This window comes from Mastigoproctus giganteus, chromosome 6, assembly GCF_048544385.1.
Source record: "Mastigoproctus giganteus isolate SK-2022 chromosome 6, ASM4854438v1, whole genome shotgun sequence".
Taxonomy (NCBI): domain Eukaryota; kingdom Metazoa; phylum Arthropoda; class Arachnida; order Uropygi; family Thelyphonidae; genus Mastigoproctus; species Mastigoproctus giganteus.
Window position 1 is genome coordinate 219,271,815 of NC_143580.1, and position 27,685 is coordinate 219,299,499.

The following is a 27,685-nucleotide window of genomic DNA, read 5'->3' on the forward strand; positions in this document are numbered from 1 at the left end:
ATGAAGCTTGACACCCCACAATTCAGAGATCTCTTTACTCCGGAACTGAAAGAACTTGCTGATGTATTCCATCGTAATGGATATGAATTACGCATTGCCGGAGGTGCTGTACGAGATTTATACCTCAACAAAAAACCGGGGGACATTGACTTTGCTACCACTGCAACTCCACAACAAATGAAAGAAATGTTTGAAAGTGAAGGTAAATTCTCCTTATTAATTAACTAACTGCTCTTTAATATTTCTAAAAACATGAATGACAGTAATATCAGTGTGAAGGTTTTTTGGACTATGTTTTATATTTATTAGAGTTAACTTTTCAATTTACTAAGCTGTAATTTATATATGTATACAATAATATAATAAAATTTTGAATAGTTCAAAGTTGATCTGGACTTTTATTTATTATTATATTTTATTATTATTTATTTTTTTTAGGCAAACACCGGTTTGATGAAATCATTTGCATTGATTTGCAAGTTGTCGAAACATTGTTCTCTTATCTGATTGGTCTCCTAGAATCTGTGCAATTGACACAATAAGATAGAATCATACCCTATCACTATGAATATGGAACAGTGCTACATTATTAAATTTCTGGTGAAAGGTTGTGAATCCTGCTGAAGTTATATGTTGGCTGTTTGCAAAGTATGGTGAAAATGTAACTGGGGCAAAAGTTTTCAGAAGGTTATGCTGCTGTCACCAACATGAAAATTTGTCAGATTGAGGAACTGATTTTAGAAAGCAGGTGACACAATTTAAAAAAAAGTGTTATAGTACATAAAGTGCTGGAAGCATTGAAACAATTGCTTACAGCTACTTACTGTTTAAAAATGTGGTTCTAATAGATATATGATAGGTTCAATTGGGTGATATAGGTTCAAACATCATACTTTGGTATATTTGACCAGAAGGCAAAGTGTGTTGTTGTATGTACAGAACGTTTTTCAAGGGTGGGGGAACAATCTCTCAGTAGATATTGATGTGTGGTATGAATGCACCACTTTTGCCATGAATTGGTGAATGAATGACATAGAGAATTGTCTTGTTGAAAGAGTCCAGTGTCATCTGGATACACTGTAACCATGTAAGGCAAAACTTTGTCCGAAACAATGTCACAGCAGGATCTGGCAATGAGGGAGTGTTCAACTGGAATGAGATGTCCCATTGATGTCCATGAAAATGTCCTCCAAACCATGATAGCAGCCTGTTTTCATCCAACTGTGCAGTCTAGTTGCAGTTGTATACCTTCTCCCCCCCACTAAATATACACCCATCCACTGGCATGATGCAGCTGAAACCTTGATTAATCAGACCAGGTGGCAAGGGAGCACAACAGTGCTCCCTTGCCCACTGCAGGTGTGGGTGTTGATGGTGGTTAGTCAACATGAGCACTTGAACAGTTCACTTACTTTGTTGGCTTATCTGCAAGAGCACCTTCTGGATGGTATGCTCAGAAATGTTTCTGCACCCTGGTTGTAGTCAGCCATTAATTGAGGGATTGTGAACCTTACAGCATGTGCCAACTGCTGTTCACCTGAACTGTCAACCAGTGGTGGTTTCCCCATCCTTGTGCATTGAGTGGTTGTGTGTACCTGTTCGGACTATATCTGCCACACCTGTACTATGACAGTCCCTCAAACAGCCAACAATGCCTACAGTTGCTGAGATGCTGTCCACTCGTGGAAACATGTGTGGCATAACATTTGGCTCACGAGTGTAAACAAAAGTTTGTTTCATTATCCTTGCATTTTGGAGGCAACTACCAATAGACAGGACTTATTGAACATGTTCATAAGTCTCTTATATCATTGGTTGCTTCTGTCTCTATATGTTAATGCATTTTAACTTTCTTCTTCTTCAAGAGGAGTGTTTCCATTTACAGTGGGTTTCCTCAGCCTACAAGTTATTTCTTGTTAGGAATTTTTTCCCGCCATAAAGTGCGGTTCAAGGTGTCTTGGTTGGTTAAGCCTCAGGCTGTCATGCACTCCCGTACTCCATCCATCCATGTCCTCCTAGGTCTTCCTCTTCTCCTTCTTCCAGGAGGTATCCATTCCAGGATAGCCTTTGGATATCTGTTTTCTTGCATCCGTTTTAAACGTCCATACCACGTTAGACGCTTTTCTTTGATGGTGTCAATAATAGTCTTTTTCACTTCCATTTTTTCCCTTATGTCTTCATTCCGTTTTCTGTCTCTTCTAGAAGTTCCTGCTGAGCGTCTCCAAAAATCCATTTCTGTGGAGAGCAATTTGATTTCTGCTCGCCTATTCAATGTCCAGGTTTCCGCTCCATACAATAGAAGACTTTGTACAATCGTTTGAAATATAAGTTTCTTTGTTTTATTTAGGATATTTTTGCTCCACAGAACAGAGTTTAACATGCCGATAGCCTTTCTGCCATCTGTAATTCTCTTATTGATCTCTGCTTGGGATGATCCATCACTTTGTAAGATTGATCCCAAATATTTGAATTTATCGACTTTTTTGATTTAAAAACCTGCAATATTTAGATCGTGTCCTGGCCCTGAAGACAACCATTTCAGTCTTGCTAAAATTGATTTTTAGACCCCATTGTTTATATTACTCAAACAATTGACGACATGCATACTTTGCATCTTCTAAGTCTTGTGCTATCACCACCTGATCATCTGCAAAAAGTAAATTGTGAATATAGGTGTTCTTATTAATCGGCAATCCCATTTTATTACATTTTTTTGACCAGGATCTTAGGCAGATGTCGATATAAATTTTGAAAAGTGTTGGTGACATGCAACAACCTTGTAATAAGCCTTTTGAAGTGTGGAATTCAGGTGACAAAGCTGATCCCACTTTAATTCTGCATCTATTATTCCTGTAATTTGCCTTAATAATGTTAATCAGTTGTCCATCAATATTTGCCTCTTTCAGTGCTTCCCATAAGAGTTTTCTTGGAACACTGTCATATGCCTTTTCAAGGTCAATGAAAATCATAAAGATTTTTTTCCCTTTTGATTGGCATTTTTCAAGGATCTGTCGTACTGTTGAGATATGATCTATACATGACCTCCCAGCTGAAAAACCATGATTCAGGCTTCTAAATGGTTCCTGATCCATTTTACAGGGATCTTTAACAGTGGGTTCAGGACGCATATTCCTCTGTAATTTGAACAGCTTTTCCGATCGCCCTTCTTATAAATTGATGTAATATATCCTGTTATCATTTCTTTCGGTATTTCTTCTCCTCTCAGTATACTATTCAACAGTTTTTGTATCAGAACAGCCACTCCTCTTCCTCCATATTTCAGAAGTTCCATGTAAACTCCTCCAGGTCCAGGTGATTTGCCATTCCTTCCTTCCTTTAGCAGGAGTTCCACTTCCCTAACAGAAACTTTTAAGCCCGAGTCTTCTACACCAAAATCCTCTATCGTCTTGAACTCTTCCCGGTCTTCTTTTAAAAGTCCTTCATAGTACTCTGTCCAGTCTTTCAAAGGTATAAACTGCAAACCAGCATTGTGTTTATTCTGTTTTCTCAAGTCTTTAAGGACCTTCCATGATTCCGCTGATTGATTGAAGCCCAATTTGCTATTAATAGTTGCGCATTTCCTTTCCCATTCTTCATTTTTCGCTTCTACTACCAACTGATTGGCTATTTTCTTTTTTTCAACATAAATGTTCCTATATGCATCATTCCTATCACCCAACCATTTCTGATATGCAAGTTTCTTTTCCTCTACAGCAGCTCTTACTTTCTCTGTAATCCAGGTCTTTTTTGGTCCTTGGCTCTTCTTTTTGCCTAGGATTTCATGAGCTATTTTTTTAACAGTATTTTTTAAATATTCGTAGATTTCTTCAGTATTACCTTTTTATCTCTATGTTAATTGCAGCATCCAGTCTTTGGGTGAAGTTGTTTCTAATGCTGTTGTCCTAGAGTAGGTCAATGTTAAATTGATCCACTTGTAGTATTTCTCCTTCCCTGCATTGTTAGTTGTCCACACATATTTTCTTAATCCAGTTCCCCCCAGTGTTGTTTTAACAAGAAAATGGTCAGATCCACATTCAGCTCCTCTATAAACTCTGACATCTTTCAATACATATGTCCCTGAATGTTTTGAATTAATGTAATCTATAACTGATCTAACTTGTCTTGTCTCCTGTGACCAAGTATATTTATGGATATCCTTGTGTTGGAAAAATGTGTTGTTTATTCTCAAGTCGAACTGTTCACAAAGATTGCATAGTCTATCTCCGTTGTCATTCCTCTCTTTCTCTCCAAATCTTCCAATAACTTTGCTATTTTGTTCAGTTCCTACTCTTGCATTGAAATCTCCCATTAGAAATATCTCTTTGTTCTTAGGAATTTTTTCTATTAGTTCTCTCAGATCCTCCCAAAATTCATCCTTCAAGGTATCGGCGGTGTCATTAGTCGGGGCATATATTCCCAAAATACATATTTCTCTCCCATATATTTTCAGTTCCAATGAGATCATTCTTTCATTAATAAATTGCCAGTTTTTGATGTTATCTCAATTTCTTTTTAACAGCAATAGAAACTCCTGCTCTTGCTCTTTCACTCTTATCAACTCCCCTCCAAAAATGTTAGTATTCTCCCATTATTTCCTCTCCACATCCCTTTTTCTTTCTCTGATAACATGACGATGTCTAATTTGAATTTTTGCAGTTCATCCAAAAGAAAGTTTCTTTTAGTTGAAAGGCCTTGAATATTCCAGCATCCCAAAATCATACTCCTTTTCCGTTTGCCGAGTTGTTTCCGAAAGTGCAGTCCATTTTCATTTTCACTTGTAGTCGTTTAGCATTTGTGTATTTTTACACTGAACGAGGAGCTAGCCTGTTGCAGCAACCCCCAACTTGGAGGGCCAGGGTATCTCTCTTAGTCTGGCCCCCACCCTTTGACCTGTCTGGCTTGGGAGGCCCTACCAGTAGCTAAGCTACCACCGACTTAGCTCTCCGGGTCATTTTGACACGCAAGCCCCCTCACCGCGACAAGGTGGAGAATACCATCGGGGAGCATTTTAACTTTCACTTTTATAATTTCCTTATTGAAATGAAATAGCATTTTTTATTTTATTTTTATTATTATTTTTTTTTTTATACACAAGTATCTGTATGTGTGTAGTTATGAATTCAGTTTCTGATATTCACATTTTAATGCAAATAGTGAGAAACATGGCACAGTTTCACTGCATATCAGTAACAAAAGTTTTAAGTGACAACACTTAGAATTGATGTTGTAACTGATGGAAGGCTTGCAGAAGCATGTTTTTTTAATACTGAATTTCTGTATTGTTTTATATATATTTTTATATATGTATATGTTTGTGTAATATAAAACAAAGCAATGTATTGTTCTATATATATATACTTGAATCTGTTTCAGGTGTTCGTATGTTTAATGCAAATGGCGAGAAACATGGTACGGTTTCGGTGCGTATCAATGACAAGGAAAACTTTGAAGTGACAACACTGAGAATTGATGTTGTGACTGATGGAAGGCATGCAGAAGTGGAGTTTATCACAGATTGGCAGTTGGATGCTGGAAGAAGAGATTTAACAGTTAATGCTATGTTTCTTGGTAGGTTGTAAATGACTTTTCTTGTACTAAAGATTAAGCATCTCAATCAAATATAACAAACTGATTATGTTTTACCCTAACTACTAGAATGACTTAAATTGTTGGGCAATTTAAATGTTTGAATAAAATTTATTGGAAGATGGTTAGTTCCATTCTCATCAGGAAATGATGCTAATTACTAATTTCATTATTATCATGGAAATATTTTTGTTGAAACTTGCTTACTTATAAATAAAAATGCTTTTATCGAGACTATTTTCCCCTCTCATACCTGTTTTATGCAGTGCCTGTGAAAATCATTTTCACAAGTGTCTACTGTAGATTGAAATTTTGTCAAAAATCTTGTTTTTCATTTGGAATGGAAAATTTACAGATATCTTTCATCACACAAAGTCCTTAAATACGACATTTTAATACGTTCTTATTAAATTTGAATAACAATAATTATCCTGCATTACGAAAGATTAACTCTTTTGTCCACTAGGACAGGATTACAGATAAATCCTTGTGATTACTGGTAATTATGTATAACACACATGGTTCTTATTCCAGTGCAGTGTTTCCCAGCCTCTTACTTCTGGCAGCACAATTTTTGAGTGAACAAAAACATACAGCCATTCAACAGCTCCCTTTATAGTCAATGAGCTTAGCTTATTTCATTTTAGATGTTCTTATCTTTTTAACCAACTTGTTGCAATATAATAAGTTAACATTTAGGGGTCTTTAGATCACAAGAGTGGTTTTTGTATTCACTTATGTGTTTAATACAAGAAATGAAGTCTGAAAAATTTGGTTTTCAAGAATATAGTTCAGCTTTTGTTGTTCAGTGTTTTTTTAAAAAAAAATTATCTGAGAGGCAGTTTTTGAAAGTTACATACCAAAATAACCTTATGTACCAAAGTTGCCTTTGGAATATAAACATTTCATATTTCTGGGCTATTTATATTGTAATTATTATTTATCTTCTGCTAAAGTGCGAAGTAAATTTAGTTTTGAATGTGATAGCTAGTGTGATTTACATTGAACATATGCTTTGCTATTTTTTCAGTGATTTGAATCTGCCCCAGCACTTTTACAGGACTGGTTAAAGGTTTGCCCTTTGTTCTCCCTTAGTGTATGGATTGCATAATTCAGCAAGAAGAAACAATCACAAAACTGCAACTTACATTATTTACTGTACCTTCGCTTAACGAAGCATGTTACTAATTCAACACCCTTAATGGTATTTAAATATAACCATTCAATATGGAAAGGTTTAATAAATGATATTTATGATGCTAAAAGCAGAGGAATTTTGGCATATGATTGGCATTAAAATGATTTGCCAAATTATATGTTAAAATTAAACCTATTGGGATGCAGAGAATTTGCTGTCTTTCTTAAAATGCTATGTATAGGCAATGCAAAAATGCAGCAAAATCATAAGCTGGAATGTCTGTCCTAGAACAGGAGTCTGCATACTTTCAGAGACAGTACACCATGTTTGCTCTGGTTCTCAAGGTGCAGAATATTTTTTGAAGTCAGGAGGAGGGAACAGTTCTATGTGTAATAAACTGCCAGCCGAGTTGAGTTTTGAAAAACATTTAGAGAACTTCACTTTTATTTTAAATTGGTATGATTGTACTTTATTCGACTTTTGTAACAGTGTTTAATTAAGATGATTATTTATTATTTCCATTTGAGGTGTCTCTGGTTTTTCCTTTTGGCACCAGTGCCATAGGTTGTTGTCCCTGTCCTAGAACCTAACAATTGGCTTGGCTTAACAGTATTTGGGGAAGAGGGAGATTCAATTTATGTTCAAGAAACTTACTAGCCCACCAGCCTTCCATTTGTTTTTCTAGCTTGAACAACTAAATTTTGCTTTTGAGTTTTTCTCTCCTCCCCCACTTCAGGTCTTATCCCTTCAGGTGCTTATGCCAGAATCCTACTGGGATGCAGAGAATCACCTATTTAATATTTTTCTTTTGAGGAGGTGGGGTTGTTTATGTTAAATTAAAGTAAATATTAAGTCATGGTTATATGCCATTATACCAAGTAACTCTAGGGTGACCCATAAATTTATATGGCACTAGCCTTTCACTATTCAGGGATAGTGAAAGATTGGTTCTGTTAATTCTGTAGGAAAAATTCTAATAGTAATTTTTTAAGTTGGCTACTTAAATCATGCTATCTATAAGTAGGAATTCTTGGAGAGGTATATTTGCTAAATGTGGAGAAAATGAAAGGGAGAATCAAATTAAAATGACATTTCTTGTTTATGAAGGTAAATGTGTCATTACAGTTTAAATTGTTTCTATAAATTATTTAAATAGATATGTAAGCATTTTATATTTTATTCTAATTTTCTGATAGATTTAAATCTGTATTTCCATACTAATTTACTCTTAACATTCATTTTTATGATAAAAATGTGCTTTTGTTTTTTGTGATCTGCCAAGAATGCAATCTCCCATTATATTGTTCTTATTGGGAAAAAAATGATTCAACTAATATGAGCCTTTTCCAGGAATGCTAAAGTGCCTTTTTTTTTTTTTTTTTTTAATGTCTGGTTGAAAATTATACTTTGTAAGACAGCAATTGGATATTCTAAATATTAAGATAAACTTAAATGCACGTGCACACCTTTTTACCCTAATTTTGTTCAAAGAACTTTACGCATTTAATATTGAGTTATAAGGAACAAAACTTTAAATGAATATAAAAAAAAAATCATGATTCCACTTACATAAAGTGCTATAAATGAAGCAAAGAAGTGTAAGTTTCATCCATATTATATAATACCAGCCACATTATAATCTATAAAAATATTACTGCCAAAAAATAAGGGCTGCACATTTGCTGTTACATAAATTACATAATAATCAATTTGTATAATTAAATGAATGTGGCTGAATAAAAATGCAGACAATCCAGATTTTCACATGTGAGGAAATAATTCCATCATTAAATACTAATCTGAATGAGATAGAAATTGAAGAGGAAGAGATATTTTGATGAACAATTTTAATGCCCTTCATATCACTACTTAGATGGGCCGAATCACAAAATGAATTTGATACAAACCAATTAATTTTTGAAGAAAATAGGTTATTTCAGAAGAAACCTTAAAAGACTTAATATATTTTTAGTAGAAAGAGTTTTTAATTATTTTAAAGCTGTATAAGCATGTTTTCTTACACTACAAAATGTGTAAGTAATAAATGCAAGTTACCATAATTTTCTCTTATTTTTTTTTTTTCCTACTTACTTTTTATATTCTAGATAGATTGCATTAAAGATTATTTAAAAAATCAACTATTCGAAAGAACCTTGCTGTTTATTTCTGTCAGATAATTGGGATTCTACTATGTTTGAGGATTGTTTAAGCTTCTAGCCTATCATAGGAATTATTTGGTGTTGATTTCACAGTATTTTTTGATATAGTCTCTTTCAGCTATATGCACTTTTTCCTGAAATGCTCCAGATTTTTGAATCCAGTTTTGTAATCACTCCTTGAAGGTCTTGAAAATAGGAACATGCATTACTGTCACCTCATTGTGTGACACAAGTTTCCAGACAAATTAGTGGAGTTGCTAGAACAAGTACAAAGAAGGGCAACAAGATTGGTGAGGGGAACAAAGGGGTTCTCTTACCAAGAAAGGATTAAGTTTGCAAATGGCAGTGCCTGGAGAGTAGGCACCTGGGAGGTGATCTAATTGAGGTGTATAAGGCTTTGAATGGGTTGAGCAAGCTGAATGCTGATGGGATTCTTCCTCTTGCTCAGACTAAGAAACTGAGGGGGCACAGTTTTAAATTGAGGAAAAGAGTTTTGTAGAATAAATGTGGTAATAAAGGAAATTTGCCTTTAGCCAGCGGGTAGTTGATTGGTGGAACGGGCTTCCATCTTTTGTTGTGGAAGCTAATAGCCTAAATAAATTTAAGGCTGAGCTGGACAAGCATTTGGAATGAATGGAGGGGTGAAATGGGAGCAGTTGTTTTTTTTTTTTTTTTTTTTTGGCTGATGCTGCATAAGCTTGCTTTCTTGCATTGTATGCCTCTACTGATGCTAATTAGTTTTGAGATTAGGTAGAAATCGGAGATCACTAGATCAGACAGGCATATGCTGGGTAGAGCAGAATTCATTGCTAGTTTGAATTACAGCCATGACAACAGGTAATGTGTGAACAGGTGCATTATCCTTGTGAAATCAAACACCTTTAGTCAGCTTTGTCTTTGAATTGCAATTTAGTTACTAATTTAGCATAGTATTGTCCATTTATTATTTTGCCTTTTGAAAGATAATCTAGCATTGTTATCCCTTTTTGAATCCTTTAGAACAGACTCTGACTTTGCCTGCTGAGATGACTGACTTGGCCTTCTTTGGAGGTGGTAATTAGCATGCTTCCATTGTTGTGATTGCAGTTTTGAGTCTTGGTATTGATGAAGCCTGGTGCCTCTGTAGCCAGGTGGGTAGGAGCAGCAGTGCATAGCACACGCTTCTTGATTAGACTGGGGTTCGAGCCCATGCCCACCAAATACGGAAGATGCGGAAAGGTCAGGGAATGACCACTGCATATCCCCGGAGCAATATGGCCTTAGTTGCTAATGCTCCTAAAAACCAAATAACAACAACATTGAAGAAGCCATGTTTCATCTATAGTTAGATATCTGGTCAGAAAGTTTTTTTTTTTTTCATAATTTAATAATGAGCAAAAAGTTGTTCACTCAGTGATTAATAAGAGATCAAATCAATAAGAGATTATCTTGAAAGTGAAGCTCATATTTCTCTAATGTGATAGTTTAAAATTTTAGTTTACTGTAAATAACAAATATTACCGATTGTTAAGGATATTTTTAGGAATGCTTATTTCAGTGTTCAGAATTATTTTGTTTAAATTACGTGTGCTTTAGTAGCTATTACATTATTAACAATTTGCTTATTTCTTTTTTTCTTTTTTTATTGTTCCAGGACTAGATGGGAAAATTTATGATTACTTTCATGGTATAGATGATTTAGAGAAAAGACGAATTGCATTTGTGGGTGACCCTGCTAAACGTATTAGAGAAGATTACCTACGAATACTGAGATATTTCCGGCAAGTTATTACTTTTTAATTGGCCTCATTTAGTTTTTAGAGGGGGTAATATAATTGAAGGGGACATTATTTCATGGTTGATCCACCGACATGAAAATCTGAAATTAGCATATGCCAAAATTTTAGTTTTAATTTGCCTTTCAGATAACTCAATGTGCACGTATAATATAAGTAGTTTTCTTTTTTTTTAAATTATGCATTCATAATTGCATTGTAATTTTGTGTGACTGACTATAAAGTAATAAGAATGAATTTCATGTGTGGCTTCTGGAAGCAGAGCAGACCAATTGTTTCAGGACCATGTTAGCATGTTTCTGCAGGAAATATTTTTTCTTTTCTATTTGGAGAAAGGACATTTTCTCATGTAAACCTCAATGCAAAAAGTGCAGTTTTAATGCCTTTCATATTAAGAGAACTTTTAACTTTATGCATTTATCTTTTCAGAAACATACCTCAGAAAAACTGCACTTTGTGCTTTTAAAGTCTTTTGTATGGAAGAAAAGTAAGAAATAAATTATGGCAATGCCTTAAATCTGCGAGATGGGTGAGGAAGATTTATTGTTATAGTTGTTGAGCATATTTATCTTTCTAGTAGTATGTATGTTTGGTTTATCCACAAGTTAAGTTGGTAGTGTCAGCAAACAAGGCATCATTCATCAGCTGTTCACACATCAGAGCAGCAAGTTTGCTGAAGGCAAGGTACATATACACAGCAAATAAAAATGTATTTACTAACAATTGTATTATTGTTATTGCAAGATTGTAGAAGATTTCAAGGTAATAGGTATGAGTAATTTACTTGATAATGATTGTGTTGTATAATCACAAGTGGAATGCAACGGTTTATTGCATGTTCTCTAAACAGGTTTATGAAAAAGAGAACTTTTACATTCACAGCTTTAATTTGAGCTGCATTTATTTATTCAAGTGTATCCTAAATTCAATTCATAATTTTAGAGGCAAATTCTGTCTGTCTTTCTCTTTCTTGCAAGATTTAAACTAGATTGTAAAATTCTGAATAGATATCATCACAAAAGGTGAATTTGGCATTTATTTCAAAGGTGTGCCTTTTACTATGACATGTTTCAGGTCTTAGTTGAACGCTCATCATATAATAGATATCTCTATTGACAAAACAGTGATAATGAAGTTATTCAGTGTAAGCTGTACAATATGAGAAGTTAACTTTGAGATTATAAAATAACTAATGCTGTTTTGGCTCTCAAGTTTATGGTAATGGAGGAAATGTTTGGCAGGCTTGCTGGTGGTTATAACTTCAAGAAAAGGGAAGAAAAGTTATCTTTAGAATCCAAAACAGTAGCTAAGGCTGCATCAGGTCTCTAGTAGCCTCTTGTCTCAATTTGTTCACAACTTGGTCTCTTGGACTATACTAAATATTGATAGTTTACCACCTCTTATGGTATACTATATGCTAGTCAGATTTGTGTTAAAAATGCAGCACCTGGATAAAACCAATGATGATCTTAGTTGTGTTGCACTGATTATATGCCTGCTTCCTACTAGGTTTTGATAAGCACTAAAACAGCTGTCTGAGATGCGAGGAAGAAACTACACATAAAAAAAAAAAGTAGCATTATACATTTTTTTTTTTTTTTTTTTTTTTTTTTTTTTTTTAAAGAGATATTGCTTAATTGTAGTTTGTTTGTTATTTGGTTTTTAGGAGCATTAGCAACTAAGGCCATATTGCTCCGGGGATATGCGGTGGTAATTCCCTGACCTTTCTGTATTTGGTGGTCACAGGCTCGAACCCCGGTATAATCAAGAAGCTTGTGCTATGCACTGCTACTCCTGCCCACCTGGCTACGGCGGCACTGCTTAATTGTAGTATAGCACTGTGAAGTGAGGAGGAAAAGACTTCTTTTTTCAGGCGCCTCCGTAGCCAGGTGGGAAGGAGCAGCAATGCGTAGCACACGCTTCTTGATTAGACCGGGGTTCGAGCCCGTCACCACCAAATACGGAGGATGCGGAAAGGTCAGAGAATGGCACCGCATATCCCGGAGCAATATGGCCTAAGTTGCTAATGCTCCTAAAAACCAAATAACAAACAAACTTCTTTTTTCATTGGTGAACTGTTTTCTTTCATTTTACTTGAGAAAGTCTATGCAGGTTCTGTTATCTAAGTTAAGCTCTTAGTGTTTAATTATATATAATAGTTGATTATATTACAGTAATTTGTATTGTAATGAACTGAGAAAAATCTGTTTACCAAATTACTTTTAATTGTTTTATCAGTAATACATTGTCTGTGATTATGCACAAAAAGTACTGTAGTTTTTTTTTTTTTTTTTTTTTTTTCCTCATAACTGAAGGCTTTGACCATTTCATACTCTTTAAATTCATAATTAAAAAATAAGGATGGAGTTATGAGTTAATAACTTGGTCTGTGTTTGACATTAAGAATTTTTATTCTGTTCAGTATTCTTGGCTAGAATCAGCATTTAGATATATAATTTGCTTTGTTTTTCATTCAAACAATTTTGATTTAATTTTCTACAGGTTTTATGGGAGAATAGCTGTTAATCCTGATTCACATGAAGAAGCTACTTTGACTGCAATTAGAGAAAATATGGGTGGATTGAAAAGTATGCTTTAAAATATTTTGCACTTTTTTTCAATATATGTATTACAAGAATTCAAAAGTATTGGGACACTGAAAATGCAACAGCTTGTTTGCAGGTTTATGTGTAGATTTTAATTCGGCCAAGGGTCTACCTTAGTCTGTAATATGGCAATACTTTACCAATTATTGGCAGAATTATATCTTTATTCCTCTAGCATAACAAATGGTATTTAATTGTACAAGGCTGAGTAGGTTAGACCATTAGTGTTAAGTTCTCACTCTTACCCCCCCCCCCACAATTGGTTGTCACATGGATTTTGTAAGAGCAGAACATTCCTGTCAGATTGCAAGGTCATGCTTGGAATAGTAAAACTGCATCAGTGTTAGAACAACAACATTTATAAACAATGTCACAATATTTCTTCTTCCATTTCTCAGTACATAGAAACTGATTCAGCATTATACCATGAAAAGCAAGCCCAACTTATCAGACTGCCACCACTATGCATTTTAGTTAGGAGAGCCTGCAGTCCTTTCTAAAACATTCCTTAGATTGGTACGGCATCCAAATTTTCCCTCTGATAAAATAACATACAAGGAGATTCATGATTCCAGCAAATCCTTTTCCATTCTCTGCTTATTTGTTGTATATTAACTTTGGTGATGGTAATCTATCCATGGTGTCCTTGTGATGTAGTACTGTTTACAGTATATACACTGAACTGTCCTTTTACTTTACCATTGCCCTTGACAAGCTCAGTGGGTTTGCTTGTTAACTTGTTTGGAGAGCTCTGGGCTCAAATCCCATTGGAGAAATTCTTAAGTTTCTTCAGTAGTTAGACAGTGAAGAAAAATGTACTGTTATCTCAAACTTTATCCTACTAAATGTACTTTGGACAAGCCTAGAGATCAATATTGTGAAATTAGGGATGCCGAGTAACCAGGTTTTGAATTGCTGATTATTGGCCTAAAAACATGGCAAACAAATTACCACTCTTCAAGCCATTTCAAACGATATTAGGTCCTCATCAGTGAAGAGATAGGCAAAACAGAAAGACCAAATGATCAGGCATTCTTGCATATCTTTATATATACTCTGGATGCAAAGCATTTCAACTTCAGGTAAACTGCATACTGGAATAAGTATAGGGGAGGAAAGACATCTTGTTTGATTCATCTTTTTTCTTCTGTACTTAGAGTTGAAATGGTTTATGCTCAGAGTATTTATAAAGATATGAGTCTGATCATTTGGTCTTTCTGTTTTGCCTATCTCTTCACTGATGGGGACCTAATAAAGTTTAAAGTGGCTGTGTTGAAGTGTGGAAATTGGTTTCTGTATTTCAAGTCAATAATCAGCAGTTCATAACTTGGTTACTCAGTGTCCCTGTTTTAGTGAATTTTGATCCTAGACTTGTCCATGGTATATTTGGTTGTTGTTCAATCTTTGGCAGGCAGCACAGGGTTTTCCCTATGAGTTGTTACAAGTCCACACAGTGGGTGACTATAAACAATAGCGAACTGGTGCACTGACTGAAGTAGTTGATATGCCAAAAAACTCATGTGGTAATAAGCAGTTGTATGTTTTTATCTCTTCGGTGATTCTTTGGGAATTTTCATGCTTAGTTTTTATGAAGATCACCAATTACTCAGAAGGTTTTTGTTTTTAAATATATAAACTTCCTGGTTGATTTTCAGCTCTAGCTTGACAACCTGTCTTCTGATGTATGGCATTGCAATGGAGGTTGTTGGAATGTTGGGAAGCTCCAAAATCAACTGTTCACAAGCGTTGCCCTTATGGTATTCAAACACACTTATCCACAAATCTATTTGCTGAGCTTGTTTCTGCATGGCATTTCTGGAAATGACACCTACTTTGTGGCTTCAGTGTACTCCCTCTATACTGTTTGCATAACCAACAGTTTACATAAAATGTGCACGTGCCCAGTACTTTTCATAACATTGTGTATAAAAAAAGTCATAATTGTGTACTTGGTAAGCATCTAAATCAGAAATAATGAAAAATTAGGTTATGTATCTTGTTTTTTTATATGAAAAAAGTGCTAAAGTAACTTTTTTTTTATGAAAACCCCAAACACGAGAGGTATTAGAACCTTATAGTACTTAGTACCGTGCTTAGGTTGGAGGTTGGGAAGACGAAAGAAGATATTTATTGACATTAGACTTATCCACCATTAGAAAGACACAATATGGCCCCAGCAGCCTATGTGTCGTTAAACTTAACTACAACAACAACGACATTAGACTTGAACTTCTGTAGACTGTAATTTTCAGGAAATGCATATGAAGGAAGGTTGTTCCAGAAAACGGCAGTTGAATGAATAAATGAGGAAGATGAAAAGTTGGTTCTGTTAGTTTGAAGTTGGACAGTAAATGGATGTTGACTGATGGCGGAACATGTTCGGACTGTTTTGAGAGAGAGAGAGAGAGAGTGGGAATTATAGAAGCCAATTCAGAAGAACAGTGCCCATGGAAGTATCTGTAGAAGAGGCATGCAGCAGAAATAGTACATCTGTGAGACAGCGAGTAGAGACTCTGTTAGAGATGAATCATTAATTAACCTAACTGCCCTCTTCTGAATGGAATCAAGAAGCCTGAGAGAGGTTTTGGGGGCACTGCCCCAGATTTGGGAACGTTATTATACAGTGGGGCAGATTTGCGATTTGTGCAGAGTGAGCAGCTGTTTGAAAGAAATGAAACGCCGAGAGTGAAAGAAAAAACTTTTTTTTTTTTTTTTTTAGATGCAGAGGGAGGAAGCAATATTTGTAACGTGCTTGTGCCAAGAGAGATTAGAAGTCAGAGTAATCCCCAACAGAGATATATCATTTTGCCTAGAAATTGAAGTGTTACCAAAGATAAGCATAGGAGCAGAAGAATCCTTTTTGCAAGATATAAGACAAGACTGAGTTTAGAAGGGTTGAAATCAACTAGGTTGTCTTTGCCCCACTGGAGATTTACACAGGCATTTAAGGAATTGGTAGCGGATATTCGAAAAGTTGAAGCTGACTGAGTAGGGCAAGGTTTTTCAAAATGAAAAGTGGAATTCAATGTGCTACTATTGGCAAAACTATGGATAGGATTTCCAGTCAGTGGAAATCCTATTGACTGGAATTGGTGGATACCAGCATTAGTGGAGAAGTTAGACAGAGCCATCTACCATCACCCTCAGTGAGCGATCAGAGAGAAAGCTGGATAACCAATTACAAAAAACAGTTGGCAAACCATAAGATGGAAGCTTGTTTAGAAGACCTTTATGCCAAACATGATTAAAAGCCTTTGATGTCAAAAGCAACTGCTTGTGTTTCACCAAACTTTTCCATTGAATTTGTCCATAAATGGGTAACATAAGCCAGAATATCAGCAGTGGATCGACACTGACGGAATCCATTCTGGCAATCGTTAATCAGATGGAAGGTTTCTAGGTAGTTTAAGAGTTGGCGGTCTAAATTGATTTCTCCATTACTTTAGAAAGAGTAGAAGTAATTGCAATGGGATGATAATTGGATGGGAGGGATTTGTCTCACTTTTTAGGAACTGGCTGGATATGAGCAAATTTCCAAGCAGAAGGAAAACCACCTTTGGGATAAGAAAGTGAAAAAAGGCGGCAATGAACAGGAGTAAGTTCAAGAGCACAGGTTTTGAGAACAAGTGGAGAAATACCATTAGGACCTGGAGCTTTCTTAGCATCGAGATTTGTCAAAATCCTTCTGACATCCTTTCGATGGAAGACCACAGGAGGCATTGAATGGAGAATGCTAGGAATGGTGGGATTTAACCAAGATCATTAATACATGAGTTGGAAGAAAAATGGGATGCTAGGAGGTCAGCTTTATCCTTGGCTGAAGTGAAAACAGAACCATCTGGTTTTGACTGAGGTGGGAGCAGAGATAGGCAAAAGTTGTAGCCAATAGCTTTGGCAAGAGACCAGAATGCTTGGCTACCATTAGGGCAAGAAGCAAGTTTTCTACTCTTAGCTTGTTCAAACTTTAGTTTGGACTGATTAATAACTGCTTTACAATTGTTGCGAGCTTTGGTGTAGGCAGAAAATGAAACTGAAGAATTGGAAACAAGCCAATTACGATATGCAACATTCTGCACATTTATTGGAAAAACATGGTTTAGATAAAGGATGAGATTTTAAAGTGGAGTGTCGAATAAAGGATTCCATTCTTAAAAGAATAATTTCACTGACACGATTTGAGCAAACGTTGACATCAGAAGTTTTGAAACAGTAATCTGACCAAGGAAAAGAAGAAAAGAAATCTCACAGATCATCCCATTTTGCATTCTTGTAATGCCAAACAATACGTGGTTGGGAATAGCCACGAGATAAAGATATAGAGATAAAGGCTCCATTGGAGAAGAGACAATCACCAAGTTGTGATCTGAGGTACCTAAAGGATCACTCATTTCGACCATGTACTTAGAAGGGTTGTTTGTGAGAAATGTATGGTTAGGATTGTCCGGTATTCTTGTAGGTAAATGAACAATCTGTGCAAGGTCATTAGTAATTGCAAAAGCCTCAGCATCTTGACCAGCTGGGTCGGTGTGACTAGAAAATGGAAGCCAGCTGGAGTTGTGAACATTAAAATCACCAAGGAAAATTACCTCACTGTTAGGAAAGTTGGACTGGAGAAAGTCAAGTTGCAAAGAGAGGAAGTCAAAGAGCTCCAAGTGATTAGTGGAGTTGGGAGAACGGTAGAGACAACAGATGAATTTGACACAACGAGGTAGAGAGATTTTAAGCCACAGAAGATTGAAGAGAGGAGATTCCAAATTACCAATTCTCTGACAGGGAATATCGGAATGGACATATGCACAAGTACCACCTTTGAGCCAAAAGGAATCATACAGTGAATAATTTGGGCATTTGAGATGAGCAGTAGTTGAATCAACCGATAACTGAGATTCTGTGAAAAAGTACATGGGGTTTGGCAAAGTGGAAATGGACATCGTTGAGATTAGAATTGAGACCACATATATTTGTGAAATGAACTAGGAAGTGTTTGGGAGGTTTAGATCTTTTCGCAGATAAGCTTACTCTATTAGTTTGTGACAATTCGTGGTGTATTCAATAGTAAGAAAAAGTGGGGGGGGGAACATGCTGTATGAAGTAATGAAATTTTTGGATAAGGCATACACATGGTAAGAGTATACCCAGATCATTGACATAATGTGGCCTCGACGATGCCCCCTGCATACACACTACTCGGACTCCCTCCGGTCACTGTCTGGCAGAGTAGAGGTAGCAAGAGTATACACTACCTGATCCGGAAGCCTCCTAAAGAGTTACCAATAGGTTCGGTCCAGTGTACTAACTAGCAGCCGGCCTGCGAACACCGTTTTAGAGTTGTACCCTCGAAATGTAAGAAAGATTGGATCTCGCCATGAGTTCATCATAACCTCAAGAGTCATCAGTCGTACTGAATGATGGAAGAGATGGGGAAGGGTTGACCGGAACTTAGCTCTGGAGACGAAACATGGGTTCCACCACTTCAAGCCTCCAATAAGCAAAGTGGTGGTATTGCACCAGTTAAATCATTTACCACCTAGTATTGCCTGGTAACACAGAGGGGCTGCATTCCTCCATGTGGTGTGGGTGCCACACCTCAACCCCTGCTTACGTTGGTTCACACCTGGGTGGTCACCCACAGTATGCTTGTGCATGGGGTTATACACAAGATTACTAACAGTTCCACCATCATGAAGGTGCAAGCAGAGGATTTCGCTGTCACAGACCGTCTGGACTTCGCCGAAATTGGGTCTACTTGGCTTGAATGTCACCCGAATATCAGTTCCTTTAGCATTTTGTGGGGGGGGGGGTATTCATGCGTGTATGTGTGTTTTCTTCAAACTTATATGATTGAACATAATATACAATGTATTATACAATATATATATTTTATTTTTTTTTTTCATTAAAAAAAAATTCTAGATTTGAATATTTCAGATATGCAGATTTAAATATTAAACTGTTTTCAGTTCCTAATTTAATTATTTTTTCCCCAGATATTTCAGGAGAAAGGATCTGGGTAGAACTAAAGAAGATATGCATGGGTAATCACTGTAAAGATGTTATACTCAGGATGCTTGATTTAGGAATCGCCCCATTCCTTGGTAATTCAGTTAATCCATATGTATATCACTTCTTATATATAGCTAAATTGTTTCAGGTCCAAGTATGGATTCAGTCTTATCAAAAGATTGAATCCAAATTAGGAGTGTTTTGGAAATAAGGCATACTTTACATAAGTGCTAGAACTTTCTTGACTGTTTTTATATTTTGTGTAATTTCAAATACTATAAAACTACAAAAAATATACTTAGGTGATACTAATAGTATAAATAAATGAGAAAGTTCTGCATGTAAAATCCAAAGTAAATTAATGACTATGGCACAGATGATTATGGGTATATGTAAGGTGAGCAGTTGGACAAGGGTATGTTGTAGAAAAAAAGTTTTCTGGCAAGGAGGGCCGTGTAGGTATTATATGAACTCTTGGTAGGTTGTAAGAAGTCTGCATAGTTGTAATACTACAATTGTACAAAAGCAGTAACTCAATTTAACCAGATTGTGATTTTCATTTGGATGTACTTTTTTTTACATTCAGTATCTAGTACAATTCTGCAGACCTTGTGCAGACTTGCCAAGTTTGCAGCAATTCCTCCATTCTCTTGTTTTATGAACACCACTTTTTGACAAGAATCATTTTCTACAATTCTTACAGCATTTTAACCAGCTTTTTTCTACCACAGTCTCACTCAGACTGGTTTATTTATTCCATCTAACATAATATGGTGTGTTGTTAAAGTCGTGCATTTGGGGATAAGCAGATTATTAAATAAATCTTTCTGCATCTAAAGAAATAAGAAATTTATTAAAAACATAAAAGTGATATAAAGAATAAATTAAATTAAAAGATAAAAAAATAGTAGCTTTCAGGACAATTTGCACCTTTATACAAGGATACCAATTTCAGGGCAATTTGCACCCTTGCTATATTTGCACCTTTATACATGAATGGTGCTAAAAACACACAATGGACAATCTAAATTAGCCACTGCATAGGCTGGTGATCCTAGCACTGATTATCAGTGCTAGGATCACCAGATCCTAGAAATAAAACAAAGTAATTGTCACTGCTTATGTTTTCCTGTCTGGGTGTTTCTGGTTGTCTTGCCAGAGTGCTTAAGCACTATTATATTGGTTTTGTGTGGTTCCTGACAGAGGAGATTATTTCCATGTTGAAATCAATTATTCCCTTTTTACAGCAAGATAGAGCTATTTATCAGATTATATGCCTGGATTGTGGGGGTGTGCTATATAGGTGAAACTATTCAACGATTATTTGATTGCATTTTGGAGTTTAAAAAGATTAGTTGCCAAGCCAGTTTTGCATGTTCTGCTGTTACAAAGCATTATTGGATGGAGTGGCATGCTAAATTTAATCCACATTCTGACATTATTTTAGACTGTGTAACTATTGTCCTTGCCCTTGGTTGAAGTGCTCCATTTGCATGTGGTGGATCCAAATGTAAATTGCAATAAGGGGCCTGCATACACTATCATGGAGGAAGCAATTCTGCAGCGTGATAGTGCCAGTGAACAACTCATGCAGGGCCTAGTTTAAGTCTCCCATTTTTCGTGTATGTGTGTGTTTAGTGCCATTCATGGTAAACAAGGATCATATCTGTCATGTGCCATCTGATCTTGTGATGTACTGTTACATAGCGATTATTTGCTATGTAGTTCTTTCAATAGATGATGAAAGAGCACATTGCTTTGAGAGCTGTTAATGCATATTATTTTATTGCTTTTAATTATTCTTTACATTGACTTCATCAGTTTTAATTTTAATATTTTTAATAAGGTTCTTATTTCTTTGGTTTTGTTAGTTGTAGTAAGATTTGTGTAATAACATCCCAATTGGTGTTTCAGAAAAGTGTTTTCAAAAGTACTGTGATGTACCGTAGAGTCCAAAATATGAAGAGATGGGGAAAAGAATTTGCAGCACATTTCCAATTTGGAAATATCCTTTCACATCTCAAAACATTTATTTAGTTGGATGAAAATCTTTTACAAAATTCTCCCTAAACTAAAGTATAAAAATAGAATCTTCTTGCTGCATATTTATGTTGCATGCAGTTAGATAAATATAGACTTAATATAGTTTTTGATTACTCATGTTTGTATTCAAACCCATTGTTTTATAATTTATTTTCTCTATGAAGTCAAATATTAGTACACTCTTTTAACCATTGAATACTAGCTTTCAGTAAACTCTTTATTTAATACAATTGTCTGTAAAGTATCATGCAAATTTTTTTATTATACCTGTTTTTAATACAAGTTTGATTTATTAATATGATAATGAGAATGTTTGCAAAGTATCACACCACTCACTTTTAACCAAAGCACAAGAAAACATGCTAATGGTGAATATGATAACAATTTATACAGACAAATGGTGCGAGCAAGCAAATATGATAAATTATCATAGGGGACTTCCAATTTTCAGACGGCAGATTGGAACTTTATGGTGAAGACACTCCCAAAGCAGCTGTAACTTAGATGGCAAGCTTCTTATAGCAACATATTAGAGATGCCATGTGTGAGAGAAGAGTGTTCTTGACATAATTTTTACCACAGATTCAACTAATATTGAGAACTTTTTTTATTAAGGAACCATTAGCAGTAATGATCACAATGTATTAATGTAAGACATATGCAAGACATAATTAGATAAAGGAAAGTTTTAATTTTTGCATGGAAATTGATGGCCTGAGACATGAATTTATTTAATAGGAACAGGTGAATGTAACAAGTACAAATATGGGGAAAAGGTATAAATAGGAAATATTCAAAGAAGTAGTTTTAGAAGTTGCCAGTCTGCTTATACGTTTAAAGTGTTATTGTTAGTTGAAGTCAGTACAGTTAGTACTGACTTCAACTACCAGTAACAGAAAAAGCAACTAGTACTAACAGAAAAAGTGTAGAGATGAATATAAATTACTAGAAGACACTTGAACACAGACATCTATAAATCAGTCTGTAATAAAGTCACTTGTAGAGTGAGAAATGTTCTGTCTTTTCAAAGGTAGACTTTGAAAAGACATTGGAAGAACATTGATAAAGAATTTTTTGCAGAAATGTGAGCATTCTTTTAAGCTTGACAATACTTTTGTCTCAGATACCAGGTATTGGAAATTAGATGATTATATATAACGAAAATGACTTGTAAAGAAATTTGTGCTTGAATGTAAAAGTAGTCACAAGGAGCTGATGAAGTTTATCCAGCAGTATTAACGGAAGCAGCAGAATAGGTTGCCAAATCTCTCTCTGTTATAATGCTTGCATCCCTGGACTTAGGCTAAGTCCCTGCAGAATGGAGATGTATGCAAATGTCTCTCCAATTTAGAAATGTGTTGTGTATTGCAAGGGCAAAATGAGTATTTGTAAACCCATAATTTTAGCCTCTACTAGGGAGAATTATGGAATTGGTGATAAAAGATGTACTGCAGAATCATCTGGCAATGAAATTATATGAGAAATACAGCATGGATTTGTTAAAAGAAAATCAATTTTGATTTTATTTTAACAAACCCATATTATACTTGTATGGAGCAGGTAACTTTGAGGTTGTTGTTGGTAAATGAACAAGTAAATTTAAGGCTGTTGCTGAATAAGTCTGGCTTTCTTGCCTTAATTTGTTTTTATTAACATTAAAATGTAAATGTGATGTTTTACTATATATTTTTTGATATTTTATACATCTTTTATAGTCTCTAGTTTAGTGTTAAAGATTTTATAATCCAAAGTAACTTTTCTTTTCATACAGGTCTTCCAGAGTGTGCCAACACTAAAGAATTTAGATCAATGTGTGACAAAGCACTTCCACTCAAGCCTCACCCAGCAACAGTTATTGCTGCATTACTTCATAACGAGAAAGAGGTAAATTTAAAGTTTTATCCTATCATTGAAGCTGTGTGCATATTGGGTAGAGTGTAAATAGGCTGACACTAGTTACTACATTGTGTCATTGTCTTTAATGGCATATCCAGATTGTTTGAAATGGAACTGGCAACTTTTTTCCCTATGTGATCTATCTTAAAAATACAGAACCTCTAGAACTTGACTTGTCAAGATTTTTTACAAGTGTATCTCTATCTTCTATAAAATGTACTTGTAAGAGTTATTACAATATATTTTTATTATCCAAAACACAATAGGTAGCTGCATAAACTTTGAAATTAACTAAATCCAGCAAGTAATTTGCCATTGGTGTTTTACAGATAATTATATTTTTTGTGCACCAGTCAACCAAAATATATTTTTTGATTGACTGTTTCCATAGTAGGGTGGTCAAGTGCTGAGGTACAGAAATGCACATGCTTTGAGTGATCACGGTTCAAGTGTGCATGTATACTCTATGTTATGAAGTTCTTGTATTTTCTCTATCTTGTGAACTTCTCTGATCTTATCATCCTGATCATCCTGAAATATAAATGGAAAATTTGACTCCTGGTTTGAAGGATGCCTCATCTTACTAAAGTGACATCTAAAATTGTAGGCTTGTTTCTGATTCAACATCTCACAGAATTGGAGATTCCTGTCTGAGTTATCTTCCTGCAAGCCATGAACCAGCCTTGGATGATATGTTTCAGGTCTAAAGAAATATTTCTTAGAAATCTCTTCATATTCAGTTCTGTGAACACTTGCTTAGAAGACTTCTTTTGAACAAAGACCTCTGTCACCAGCTGCTTATTTTCTTCAGTACACTTTGTTCTGGGGTAACCAGACTTGGCATCAAATTAATTATAAATGTAATAAATTGACTACCAGCTTGGAAAGGGTGTACCAAATATCAGTCTCTTTTCTCTTTGTGGTTGTCTTTTCCTAGTTTCATTTCTCATCACTCAGGTTGCTTGCCATTATTGCCTCTATATATATATATATATATATATATATATATATATATATATATAGAGAGAGATCCCCCCCCCCCCAAAAAAAAACTTATTTCTGAAATCAGTAACTCAAATTTCATGCTAAAAGCATTTTTTTTTTTTTATACCAATATTTTTCTTTCTTGTATCAGTATACTTGTACATGCGTACTCTTGATGACTGGATATGAGGCCAACGTTTGATCTCATGCCACTCATTAGATGTTGTGGGCATTAGTAACTGTATTTCTGGCCTTCACTGTTAACAAGTGATTGCTCTGCTCTGCTTTGATCTCTGGTAATCAGAAATTGTGCTGTGCATTATCCTCTATTCAATAATGTTTGATACCATGTTTGATACCATGATTGATGTTAATGTTTGATTACCATGATTGAAATTGAATGTAGATATGAATTTTGATTTGAAAAAAATTTAAGTTGGTTTTCTGAAAAATTTGGTCCATATAAATAAACAAGACTGACAGTGCATATGATATTCCAGTTACCTCCAGTAATATGGTAATTAACAGAATTTGTCATCCTGTGGTTACATTTTATAATGTAATTATGGCATAAATTTCACTACCAAAAGGGCAGCTTTGCTTTAGTTAAAGCATATAGATTCCATTAGATTGTTTAATAAAGATAAAGTTATTGCCAACGTACACTAGCCTGTTGTGCAAGTTAGCACAACACTTAATATTTTATAATTTTTTACTCGTGATATTAGTAATGTTAGAAGAATTTCTGATATTAGAAGCTACTAGGCTTTACATACCAACTAAGAAATATTGTTCAAGGTTTAGGCCTAAATGGATGTCAGATGAACTAACCCATAAGCCTTAGCCTAGTGGTCAGGCGTGCGGGTGCATAAGTACCCGCGCGCCTGACCGGGGTTCAAGCCCGTGACTACTGAATACGTTGCTGTTTCTTGTATTCTGTCTATCTTATGAACTCCTCTGACCGTTTGGTCGTCCCAGAGTATAAACAGAAAATTTATTTATTTATTAATGAGACATATGGCAGAGAAGAAAAATGCATGAGATATATATAAATTAACACGTGACACAGAAGCCTATGATAGATATAAGTTGATCTGTAACCAAGTTACAAAGGAGGTTGGGCAGGCAAAGGCAGATTACGAGAAATCTTTGGCAAGGGATGCAAAGAAAAACAGCAAAGAGTTCTTTACTTATGTAAACTCTAGAAGGAAGGGTATGAATTAGATTGGTCCACTTGATATCGCTGGGTCAACTGTTGATCCTGCTCAGGTAGCTAACAAACTAAATGAATATTTTGCATTGACATTCACACATGAGGAGTTATTCGGCGAGGGGAATGCCGGAGGTGTATTCAACTCTGGCAGTAAGCTAGATAATCTTGTAATAACTGAGAGTAAAGTGGAGGAGAAATTGTTGAAGATAAACACAAGAAAGGCACCTGGGGTGGATGGGATCTATCCAGTTATATTAAAGGAGGCAGGAATGGAAATAAGCAAACCCTTAGCCATAATTATGAGAGCTTCCTTGGACTCAGGGGAGGTAACCATAGACTAGAGATGTGCAAATGTGACCCCCAATTCACAAAGGAGGAGCAAAGGTTGACACAAGTAATTATAGACCTGTGAGTTTACTTCTGTTCCAGGAAAATTAATGGAGGCACTGGTTAAAGAAGCACTGCAAGATCATCTAGACAAGACTTCAGTTATAGCTCGGACACAGCATAGTTTTGTTAAGGGAAAGTCTTGCCTGACCAGTTTGATTGGATACTATGATGCAGTCACAAAAGAACGGAATAACTTTGATATTATATACTTGGTCCTTAGAAAGGCTTTTGATACTGTTGCACATGGAAGACTGCTGCACAAATTGGAGCAGTGTGGCATTTGGAGGCAAATTGCTATTATGGATAAAGGATGGTTGAGGGGGAGAAGACAGAGTGATAATCAATGGACACTGCTCATTGTAATGACTAGTGGAGTCCCTCAGGGTTCAGCGTTGGGTCCATTATTGTTTTCTGTATTTATAAATAATATTGATGATGGTATATCAAGCTTAATGTCCAAGTTTGCAGACGATACAAAGATTGGCAGGGTTGTTAAGGACACTACTGATGCTATGCTGCTGCAACAGGATCTGGAAAGGTTGGGCAGATGGTCTGAGAGGTGACAAATGTAAAGTACTACATATGGGAAACAGCAACCCCAGAGCAACGTATCAACTCTGTGGTACTACACTGATAGTGGTAGAGAATGAAAATCACCTCGGGGTAATAGTACAGGCAGACACGAAGTTCTCTGAGCAGTGCAGATGGGCTGCAAGAGTAGCTCATGGTATCTTATCACTGATATACAGGAATTTTTCTAGCAGGGATAAGGAGGTGATTACTCCCTTGTATAAGGCAATGGTCAGGCCAGACCTTGAGTACTGTACACAGGTCTGGAGGCCTCATTTCATGTAGAGCTGCTGGAATGAGTACAGAGAAGGGCAACAGGATTAGTGAATGGAACAAAGGGTTGCTGTTATGAAGAAAGGCTTAAATTTTGCAAATTACAGTGTCTGGAGACTAGGCACCGGCGAGGTGATCCGATAGAGGTGTATAAAGCCTTGAATGGTTTGAGCATGCTCAATGCTGATGGGATTCTGCCTCTTACTGAGAATAATCACCTGAGAGGGCATAAATTCAAATTGAGGAAAGACAGATGTAGAATAGATGTGCAGAAATTTGCTTTTAGCCAGTGGATAGTTGGTTGGTGAAACAGACTTCCATCCCTTGTTGTGGAAGTTGATAGTCTAAATAAATTTAAGGCTCAGGTGGACAAGTATTTCGAACGAACAGAGGGGTGAAGTGGAAGTGTTTTTTTTTTTTTTTTTTTTTTGGCCGATGCTGCATAAGCTTGCTTTCTTGTATCATTTGCCTCTGCTAATGCTAATGTTCTCGTGACGTTTTGGATATAGAATTTCTCAACATTACAGTCAAATGAATTATTATTTTCAAAATGTAGAGTTAAATGTTATTTACTCTGATTTTAATTTTTAGTTCCTTTATCATGATAGTTTTGAAATAAATAGATTAAACTTATCCTAAAATTATAAAAATTTATTTTGCTTTAGGTGAAGCAACTGCATGCTCGTTTGAAGCTCTCAAATTATGAACGAGAGTTGATCTCATTCATCGTATCCAAAAGAGATGATCCAGAACTGCATAAGGGTGCTTTAAAACCATTTCAGATTACAGTTATACATTCCAAAGTGAAAAAGGATGACGTTGAGCTGTGGGTACGTGAATTACTGAAATACATGGGTGAGAATGACTTACTACATGACTTCACATTACCTAAGTTCCCAGTCAATGGATACATGCTGTTGAAAAGAGGAGTAAAAAAGGGACCAATGATTCAGGAAGTTGTCACTAAACTTAGGAATCACTGGATAACAAGTGACTTTAAAATGACTGCTGATCAACTTTTACAGCAATTTGTACAGCCAGTTGCATAA

The 27,685-nt window shown here is 35.6% G+C and overlaps 1 protein-coding gene across 1 annotated transcript; it reads left to right on the forward strand.

Moving 5' to 3' along the window:
- On the forward strand, nucleotides 1-27,685 carry LOC150084995 (CCA tRNA nucleotidyltransferase 1, mitochondrial). Its single transcript, XM_090375699.1, has 7 exons — nucleotides 1-202; nucleotides 5,374-5,568; nucleotides 10,517-10,643; nucleotides 13,161-13,246; nucleotides 19,252-19,359; nucleotides 23,082-23,194; nucleotides 27,302-27,685. Exons 1-7 carry the CDS (start codon nucleotides 1-3, stop codon nucleotides 27,683-27,685), a joined length of 1,215 nt encoding a protein of 404 aa, XP_090231825.1.

Coding starts and splice junctions, on each gene's coding strand:
- LOC150084995 (XM_090375699.1), top strand. CDS start 1: ATGAAGCTTGACACCCCACAATTCAGAGATCTCTTTACTCCGGAACTG. Junction 10,644..13,160: donor CGAATACTGAGATATTTCCG/GCAAGTTATTAC, acceptor AATTTTCTACAG/GTTTTATGGGAGAATAGCTG. Junction 13,247..19,251: donor AAATATGGGTGGATTGAAAA/GTATGCTTTAAA, acceptor TTTTTTCCCCAG/ATATTTCAGGAGAAAGGATC.